Raw genomic sequence first — 9,967 nt, 5'->3', positions numbered from 1 at the left:
GCTCATACCAAGCAACCTGCAGGGGAGCAGAGTGGCCGCACATCCCTGCAAAACCTGGAAAGAGGGAGTTTATACCAACCTCTGCTCTGTCCCAACAGGGATTCCCTGATGGGTCACGTGCCCTGCAAGTCCCCTTCCCGTGGGGATGCCCAAGCTCCTTCAGGAGCCAGGCTGGGGCTTGCAAAGACTGATCCTCCCCATCCCAGGCCATGCTCCAGTGCTCAGGAGGAGGCCAGGGGGCATGTGGCCCTGCACAAGGTCTCATCCCATGACACCAGCCCTGCCCAACTACCCAGCATTATGCCTGACACACTCTGCTTCTTCCTGCCTCCTCCCTGAGAGGGACTCATGTGCAAGGAGTGCTTTGTTTTGGTAGGAGTGGGTAGTTTTTACTCCTTGTTTTCTTGTTTTTGAGTAAATCTCCCTGTTGCTAAGCAGTTATGGTAATGAAGGCAGGTCAGGGAAACACGCCTGGAGCTTGGGGCACATGGTGGAGAGGGCTGGGCTGGGCTGGAGTCTGGCTTTCATCCTGCTGAGAGTCCTGTCTCCTGCCGGGAACAGCCTCCTCCTCGCAGGTAATGAGCTGGCCGGCCTCTCTGCCATGCCCTGGGTGTGCCAGCTGGGAACACTGGCTGCTTGCCACCGTCCTTGCCATCATCCACGGGAACATGCTGGCACTGGGACCCAATCCTTTCCCACATTCCCTCACTGCTCCCTTGGGTGTACCAGGGAAAATCTGCGTATAGTGCTGTGGCTGGGATGGTGACCACAGGGATGGAGGAGACAGCAGTGTCACAACTGGACAAGGGCTCAATTGTGGCAGCAGCTGGTCACAGCAGGAGCTAGAGAAGGCAATGGCTGTGTCCCATCTCCATCACTCAAGCCATCACTGCTGAGCATCCCAAGCCCCAGCACCACAGCACCCATCCATCTCTGCACAGGGACAGCTTCTTCTCCCTCCTGCAAGCACAGCACAGGGGGGCAGGACCCTGAGAAGAACCCATTTGAGCCTCTGGCCCGTGCTTTTGCCATCAGATCTCCACACACCCCTATCCGGCCACGTCCTTCCTCCATCCCACCGACACCCAGGTTCAGCACATGCCTGGACTTGCTGGTGCTTTCTTTTGCACATTCCCAGCTCCTCCCAAACATGCTCATAAGAGCTTTATCATAGCTCTTTGTTGTGAGGGTAATGGGTAGTTCCTGGCTGCCTTTCATCCTCTCCTGCTTTCTGATCTGGCAGGTTAGGAGGACCTGCAAAGCCTCTTGCATGCTCCTGCTGCTCCTCAATGGGGAACTTGCTCCCTCCCAGGGATGCAGGACACCCAACTGAAGACCAAGGTGACCACTACTGCTATCAGAGGATGCTGTGCATCCCCTGCTTCTGTATCCCCCTTCCCTGCCTCACAGCTGGATGCAAGAGAGGGGGAAAAAAACCAGAGTGTTTCTGCTTGGTTTCGAACCAAGGACCTTCCGCGTGTCAGGCGAATGTGATAACCACTACACTACAGAAACCCACAAATTATTTTTTTTTGTCCCTGGATGTGACCATCGGTGCCATTGTCACCCCCCTCCAGCATTGCACGGCCTGAGCTGGGACCCAGGCTTGCCCATCAGCAGAGTACCCTTGAGATACACTGCCCAGCATCAGTGAGGTGCTGGAGAGCCCTGCGTGTTGCAGCTGCTTGTTCCATGGAGAGGGATGGCACATGGCATGCATGTCCACATCACCACTTTGCTCAGGGGATTCAAGCTTCAGGACTTGGAGTAGATGACCACAGAGCTACTGCATCCAGCACGACCACTCCTTTCCTGGGAAATCCCAGTGGATTGCTCCTTATTACAGTGGAAAGAGGGTAGTAGGAGTGAGGAGGGCTGAGCTGGGTGTGGGATCCATGGCGTTGCTAAAAGAGTAGGAAGGGAGCTGAAGAACCCATCCCCAGGCAATGTGGATGGCCAGATCCAGACCCAGCAACAAGCATGGCACCACAGGCATAGAGCAGGCACAGCATTATCTTCTTGCTCCAATGCATGGCACCCAGAACCATCAAAACCCAACCTGCAAACAGGCTTACACCCTCATCTCAACAGGGTTCCTGAGCTGGGCATCCCATCCAGCCATTGCTTCCCCACCTGCACTGGTACCATCCTCTGCCTTATCCCTTTGGTCTTCCTCTGCCTCCAGCTCCTTCCAGCTCCTATGTTTCTTCCATCTGTTCAATTCTTGTCTCTGAAGCCACCAAGAGCTGACATGCTGACATTGCCAGTCCCATGCCTGCCTGCTCCTGGGGACAAGCAGAACCCTGACATTTTTGCTGTTGCCAGATCCCACAGGCATCGCATGGTGACAGTTCCTTCATACAAATATTCCTTTCTCACCTTCCCCTCCTCCTGCAGGGAGCTGTGGGGCTTCCCTTGGGAAACGGACAATACAAATTTCTAAGCACTGCCAAGAATCCCAGAGGTTTGGGGCATGCAAAGCTGGAAGTGAGCCACAATGAGCCCTTGCAGCTAGAATTTGGATGGGAGGTCTTTCCTGGCTTGGGGCAGAGCAGCCTGCAGAGGATTTAGCTGCCTAACGCTGAGTGAGCCTTCACCACACACAAGCAAACAAAGCCAAACAAGCAAAAACCTCTGGCTTTCCCCAGGAATTTACAGCTTGGCCAATCTGGGACAGCTTTTTGGGGCAGTAGAGCTCAGCTCCAGCACCAGGGAAGGGCACACATCAAGGTCCTGCTCTGCAGCGTCCCCATCTCACAGCTGGCTTTAAGCATGCTCTAAGCATGTCTGAGCCATCCCAGGGAAACACTCCCTGTGGAATTCTGATCTTTAATTACTTATTCCCACAGCCACTACACCCCCACCACTGCACTGCCCTGCCAGCATTTCAATAGGGTCTTGGTGACAAATGTCCTGCTGGATCCATGGGGTGGAGACTCCCTGGCACCTGCTGGGAGCAAAGCCAGGCAGGGAAAGGCAGCTGTTGTCCCAGCCCCTTCTGCCCGTGTGTGGCTTGTCTCCGATGTCAGGCTGCTTTTAAACACCAGCTTCTAGACAGAGCGAGCTACTAATTAACACCTTTAAGGAGACCTGACATCATAAAACTGGTGGGGAGGCTGCCCTCCTCGCCTGGACAGGCTCCAGCACCCCCTTGGACTGTCACCTCTGCTCCCAAGAGGATGCTGCACTTCCCAGGTGGCATAGGCACTCACTGTCTGGGTCAGCCCTGCTCACATCTTCCTTCTCAGGGCACCATGTTCCTCTCATGAGGCAGAGCTGTAGAGCCTGTGCCCTGTCCCCATAGTGCTAATGATCTTCTCTTCCCTGTCCACAGCTCCTTCCCGCTGCTTCTGTCTGACACCAGTTCACCCAGTCCCTAAGAGGCAGGAGCTGGACACATTGCTGTGCCACCCACATAGCACTGATGCAGCACAGGCAGTTGACAGTGGCCTTGGGAAGTGTCCCTTGGCAGGGGGACAGCAGAGGTGCTCAGAAGTGACCTCCCCAGCAGAGAGGCTGAGGAGCAGGGCTGCACCACTGCCCTTCCTCCAAGCAAAACTGGGGAGAAGGAGTGCCTTGGGGACAATCCCAGCCTCTCCCACATGTTCCATGGCAGCCAGCATGAGCCACTTCCAGCCCTCCCATGCATGTCCCAAGGACCCTGTCCCAGTCACCATCAGCCTGCACCCCCTCCCAGTGCCCTGCTCACCTGCCGGCCCACACGGTTGTTGTGCAGCCTCATGCGTGAATGGATGTCCCTGTAGGTTTCCCGGGAATCGAGGAAATCCTTGGAAAACTTCTCCCCATAGTCCACATCGGGGCTGCACCCTCCCCATTCCCAGGAGTCCTGCAGACCAGGAGTCTCGGCCGGCATGTGCTCCATGTGCACCCCGTGCACCATGCCCTTGCCACGGTTCATGGCCTCCAGCTGCAGGCGATGCAGCTTCCTCCGAAAAGCCTCCTCGTCGCCCCGGCGCTTCTGGTCGCAGCCGCAGGCCTGCAGCTTGCCCAGGGCGCAGGCGTTGGACACGGCGTGCACCAGGCTTGTCTCCGATGTCAGGCTGCTTTTAAACACCAGCTTCTAGACAGAGCGAGCTACTAATTAACACCTTTAAGGAGACCTGACATCATAAAACTGGTGGGGAGGCTGCCCTCCTCGCCTGGACAGGCTCCAGCACCCCCTTGGACTGTCACCTCTGCTCCCAAGAGGATGCTGCACTTCCCAGGTGGCATAGGCACTCACTGTCTGGGTCAGCCCTGCTCACATCTTCCTTCTCAGGGCACCATGTTCCTCTCATGAGGCAGAGCTGTAGAGCCTGTGCCCTGTCCCCATAGTGCTAATGATCTTCTCTTCCCTGTCCACAGCTCCTTCCCGCTGCTTCTGTCTGACACCAGTTCACCCAGTCCCTAAGAGGCAGGAGCTGGACACATTGCTGTGCCACCCACATAGCACTGATGCAGCACAGGCAGTTGACAGTGGCCTTGGGAAGTGTCCCTTGGCAGGGGGACAGCAGAGGTGCTCAGAAGTGACCTCCCCAGCAGAGAGGCTGAGGAGCAGGGCTGCACCACTGCCCTTCCTCCAAGCAAAACTGGGGAGAAGGAGTGCCTTGGGGACAATCCCAGCCTCTCCCACATGTTCCATGGCAGCCAGCATGAGCCACTTCCAGCCCTCCCATGCATGTCCCAAGGACCCTGTCCCAGTCACCATCAGCCTGCACCCCCTCCCAGTGCCCTGCTCACCTGCCGGCCCACACGGTTGTTGTGCAGCCTCATGCGTGAATGGATGTCCCTGTAGGTTTCCCGGGAATCGAGGAAATCCTTGGAAAACTTCTCCCCATAGTCCACATCGGGGCTGCACCCTCCCCATTCCCAGGAGTCCTGCAGACCAGGAGTCTCGGCCGGCATGTGCTCCATGTGCACCCCGTGCACCATGCCCTTGCCACGGTTCATGGCCTCCAGCTGCAGGCGATGCAGCTTCCTCCGAAAAGCCTCCTCGTCGCCCCGGCGCTTCTGGTCGCAGCCGCAGGCCTGCAGCTTGCCCAGGGCGCAGGCGTTGGACACGGCGTGCACCACCCCGGCCGCCGCGATGGCGTAGGCGAAGGCGCTCTCCCGAAAGCCTGGGGAGGGAGGGAGGGAAGAAAGGAGAGGGTCTCAGCCTGGGCGGCGTCACCCCCGCGGGGTGTTGCTTGAGCCCAGCATCACGCTGGGGTGTGGGGAGCTGGAGGCTGGGCTTGTGCCCTGCCTGGTCCTGATGCACCGGCTCCCACTGTGACCGACGAGCGAATCGCCACTTGGTGCTCTCCAGCCCCATCCCCACCAGGACATATTGTTGCCCTGAAGCCCAGCCCTGCCCTGGCCGGGAACCCAGCTCCCATGCAGGGGGATCCCTGCGTGCACATCGCCCCGGGAGATGCCACCATGGCATCTCAGCATGGCAAAGGCAGTATCTCCTCCCCCCCTCCACTCAGAGTTTCTATTAAATATAACACCAGCTGAGGAATACTTCTGCTGAGGAATGGGCCACTTCTGCTTGCTCAGAGTGCACTATCAGGTACTAACAGGAGCAGGTAGCACTGCCTGTCCAGCCCTATCCCTCCGCTCCTTCTCTCCGTGACCCCCACCAGCTCCCACAAGAAGCTCTAAATGTGATGCTGTGCTGGAAAAATCAAGCATCCCTAGTTAGTTAGAAAATGCCGTGACCACACCGCAGGGCCAGGGCCAGCAGCTGGTTGTCATTAAACGCTGGGAAGCAAGGACGTCACCAAGCGGGGATGGGGTGGACAGGGACAAGGACAGGTCCTGTGGTGGGGGCTCCCTGGGGCTGCAAGCTGGGGCTGCCCAAGGGCGGCTTTGGCTTTGCTGCAGCTGGGTGAGGAGTCTCCCTTACCTGGGAAATTCTATGTAAAACGCAAAGTAATGTTTTTATTTGTGGTTCCCTGGCCAAGCAGGGAGCCAGCAATAACCTTTGCTTCAGTGCTCAGTGACCGGCTCCAACATGAGGAGGGGAGGGAGAGCCAGATTTTGTGCCGTGGCTTCACACGTGAATAAATAAATAGCTGGAGTTCTCCAGCCTCCCTCTCTCCTTTGGAGAAGAACAGCTTGATCAGTCCTGGCTTTGCTACAGCTGAACAGATGAGAGGATTTGGGGTGTTTTCTCCAGCAGATATATGTCATCAAATGGGGGGCTTGAGTGACAAAGCACAGATCCCAGGCATGGATCCACCAGCTCCCTGCTCCGTGGAGTCACAAGAGGTGAGGGCACAGCTGCTCCCTGCCGCCGCCGCCCGTCCTGGGCGAAGTTCCCCATCACACGTCTCCTTGGTGGTTCGTGCCGCCCGCTGAGCAAACGCTATGATCTTATTAAAGGGAAATGAAACGCGGCTCGGAAACCTGCGTTTAAAGTCATGCTGCTCTTTTGTGTGTTAATTTGACCCTGGTGCATTTAAAAAATTAACAAGGCGCTGCTTAAAAGCCAGCGGGAGCCTCTCCCAGCTTCCCCTCGGTGTGGGACAAGCTTGCTCTCAGCCTGCCTCTCTTTCCATGCACAAGTTGAACAACATTTTTCAGCAGGCAGGTAATGGGGCTGCTGGTGCGTACGCCGCGCAGCTCCCCGGGGAGCGCGCTGGCAGGCAGCGCTGCAACACACCCACATTGCTGCTAGAGCAGGGCAGCCTCAGTCTGGGGAACTTCAGCCCCCAGGTGAGTGATGCAGGATGGAGAAGCAGCACAGGAAGCTCTCCAGGATCCCCAAATCCTCCTTGTATCAGTTCTTCATCCCCAAAATCTGGACCATCTCCAGCCCTTCATGAGACAAACTCAGGCACAGCCCAGGAGCAGGGACTTGGCGCTGCCACCTCGCTTGGCATCCCCGGCACCTTGCACAGCCAGTACCCAGGGATGGTGGCAGCAAACCCTCCACCTGCCTTGACACCCTCCTCTTGGCCCTGCCTTTCCGTTAGCCTCTTTCTCACACATTTCTCCAGCCTAACAAGTAATTTCCCATGTGGCATCTCCTTAAGATCCCTTCTGGAGCCCAGACAGAAACTCTACCCCACCCAATTTGTCTAGGAAGCCAGTCTCCTTACAAGCAAAGAGGCCAGGTTCGTTTGGTGCCCTCCAAGGCTGGGAAACCCCTGGGGTCAGGCCCCAGCTCTCCTCATTCCTCTGCTGCTCTCCAGCCACACACAAGCTGATGGATGAGACACAAGTCCTTGTCCCTGGAGCTCTCATCCCCCAGGCTGCAGGCAGGCAATGGGCTAGCTCCCAGGACTTGACGTCCCAGTGCTCTGGGAGTCTTGTCCCCTTCTCACTGTGGTCATTTTCCTACTCGGTATCGCTCTGCCTGCCCTGCTGCTCCTCCCTGCATTCTCCTCTCCTGGGAAACTATGAGCAATGGGGAGGAGGGGACAGGGCAGAGCTGGGACCGTAGCAGCCATGCCAGTGAGGTTCTGCTTGGAGGTTCAGTTTACATTCCTTACTCTACCCCAGCAACACCAGAGCCCAGAGGATTGCAGCAGAGCAGCAAGCAACGTGGCTGGAGGCGACAACCACCAGCCTCATGGGCTCGGCAAGGGTGGGAGCTTCCAGGAACCGCAGCCGAGCGCAGCATGCAGCAGCCAGCCCTTTCAGAGGGAGGTTCTCCAGCTGCCCCAGCCCCCTAAGACCTCAGTGGTGGTGTCTGAGTCACCAGATCCCTCCAGAGATCGCAGAAGAGGTTGTAGCTGTGGGAGGTATGAGGGGAAGTATTGCATCCTGCAAGGAAGAGGGAATGGAGGACACCACCGCCAGCATCCAGCCTGCCGTGTACTTGAAGTACTGTGCTGGGCATGGAGAATGGATGTGAAATCTTGGCCTCAGGTCAGATACCAAAGCAGCTTTTTTAACTGAGGAAAATTTTCCCTGTCAAGGTGCACTCAGGAAAAGGATCATCATTCAACAGGACCCCAAGCCCCAGCTGGCACTGGCTCTGCCACGGATGCTGCAGTTTCTCCATCTCTCATATGAATGCAGGATGAAGGCAACAGACCTGGCTCAGGCTGAGGGCTCCATAGTGTGCTGGGGTAGGGCAGCTGGACTCATGGCCATCATCTCATGGCTCACCATCACACCCACAGCACCACACCAGCTGGGTGGCATTGAGGAAGCTGGCAGGACAGCCTTGTTCAGGAGCACCTCAGGGTACCCCAGTGATGCTCAGCCTCCATGGGCAGCACCCCGCTGCCACAATGCTGGCAGCGTGTCACCCCAGCCCCACTGGCTGGTGAGACAGAGGAGAGCTTCCCCCACCACCTCCTGCGAGGCCCGTGGAGACGGCCAGTCCCGACACGCCACCTCTCCCCCAGCCCCGCTCCCTCCCCTCTCCCTAATTAAACTGCAGGTGAACCTGCCAGGGTCTGGCCCACCGCCAGGCACCGAACGTCTCCCTGCAGATCCCAACTTGCCTCCCTGCTCCTCCTTGAGTGTGCCGGGGACAGCCCTCACTCCCCGTCAGCCCACAGCACCCCGAAGCCCGTGGGCCTCAGTGCTCTGCAGGCTGCAGGGAGCAGGGCTCAGCCCCCTGCACCTCCAGGGATGCTGCACTGTCCCCAGAGTCTTGCTTGCCACTATCGGGTCGGGTAAAAGCCCAGAGGATGGGGGCACCCACAGGGATGCAGCTGAGCATCTGAAGCACATGCACTTCGAGGCCAGGTGGGCAAAGACCTTGGCTTGCCTGGGGGCACCAAAAACGCTGCCAGCAGCCCAGCTGCAACTGTGCCAGGCCAGACACTGCAGTCTGCAGGCACTGCAGCTTGGCTAGGGCTCTGCAGAGATGGGTGCTGGGGTTCTGAGTTCAGTAGCACCTCTCTGGACAGCTGAAACAGCACCTGCCTCCCTCCCCACATGGCAAAGCCTCCCCAGGCTCTGTCTCGCAGCTGCCTGGGCCCCAGAGCCTGGCATTTCCATCCTTGCAGGGAATTCCCCCCTTCTTGCTGTACAAAACCAAGGTTTGGCCATTGCCACCCCTGGGCACCAGTGAGACTTTCTAAAGAGGGTGCGGGGCATGCAAGCATCACCCGTCCCTCCACAGGCTGCAGGAGGAACAGCAGGATACTGCACTCCAGACCCGTGTCCCCTACAGCCATGCACCCGCGGGGGCCTTCCAGAAATGCAGCCACTCTGTGAGGGTTCCATTTCTTTCAGAGCTCCATATTGATGGGGTTGGGATGGGCAAAGGAGAATGGTCAGGGAAGAGGGATCCCTCCGCACACCTCAGACAGCCCCTGCCTGGCAGCTGGACAGTCCCATCCCAGCTGGCATCATACCAGACAAGGACAAGGGCTTAAGGAGCCACCACCATCCACAGCTTAATTTTTGGCCTGCACCCAAGCGTGGTTCAGCCCAGTCAAGCTACACAGTGCCCAGCAGCCCACGGATGCTGTTGGAGGGAACACACACCAGGTGCAACAGGCCACCCTCTCCAGCAAGGTGGAGACTATTGTGCTGCAGAGAACCTGTCTCAGTTACTGGTGCAAATGCAACCACCTGCCTCCACCTCTCTGCTCCATCTTCCTGCATATGTCCCTGGGACCAGGAGAGGATGTCTCTGCTGGCACTTGGAGGGAGAGGGAGGGATGGCAGGGAGGGATGGAATCAGGAACAAGACTGGAGTGTGCTGGCAGGGGTGACAGCGCCAGGGAACGGGCAGGAGGGTGGAGCGAACACAGGCAGCCAACCAAGGAGCCATGGAGGACAGGAGAAGGTTTTGCTATGGCAGTGCTGAGCCTGGATGCACATGGAGGGGACACGGATAAATGAGGATGGAGGTGCAGCTGGCACGGAAAGCTCAGCAAAGGGTACAAGGGACACCCCATGGCTACAGGATCAAAAGACAAAACCAAAAAACCCCACAGTTCATGAGGGTGTCTGAAAGAAAAAAAAAAAAAAAAAAAAGGTTTCCTTGGGGGGGGAGTGGAAAACTCCTTGGAAC

General features: G+C 57.6%; 1 protein-coding gene and 1 non-coding gene across 2 annotated transcripts in view; both read right to left on the bottom strand.

The window, feature by feature from the left end:
* Window positions 1–9,967, bottom strand: part of WNT10A (wingless-type MMTV integration site family, member 10A) — a 29,392-nt gene that overhangs the window by 2,465 nt on the left and 16,960 nt on the right. Inside the window, exon 3 of the mRNA XM_009996257.1 lies at window positions 4,741–5,117. Within this exon, the coding sequence (XP_009994559.1) occupies window positions 4,741–5,117 (377 nt within the window). The remainder of the gene's footprint in view (window positions 1–4,740; window positions 5,118–9,967) is intronic.
* TRNAV-GAC lies at window positions 1,443–1,515 on the bottom strand. Its single transcript has one exon. It is a non-coding gene; the product is annotated as a tRNA-Val (tRNA).

Source organism: Chaetura pelagica, unplaced genomic scaffold (genome assembly GCF_000747805.2).
Source record: "Chaetura pelagica isolate M959 unplaced genomic scaffold, ChaPel_1.0 scaffold3, whole genome shotgun sequence".
Lineage (NCBI taxonomy): Eukaryota > Metazoa > Chordata > Aves > Apodiformes > Apodidae > Chaetura > Chaetura pelagica.
Note: the sequence above shows the minus strand (reverse complement) of the source record. Positions and strands in the feature narration are given on the sequence as shown.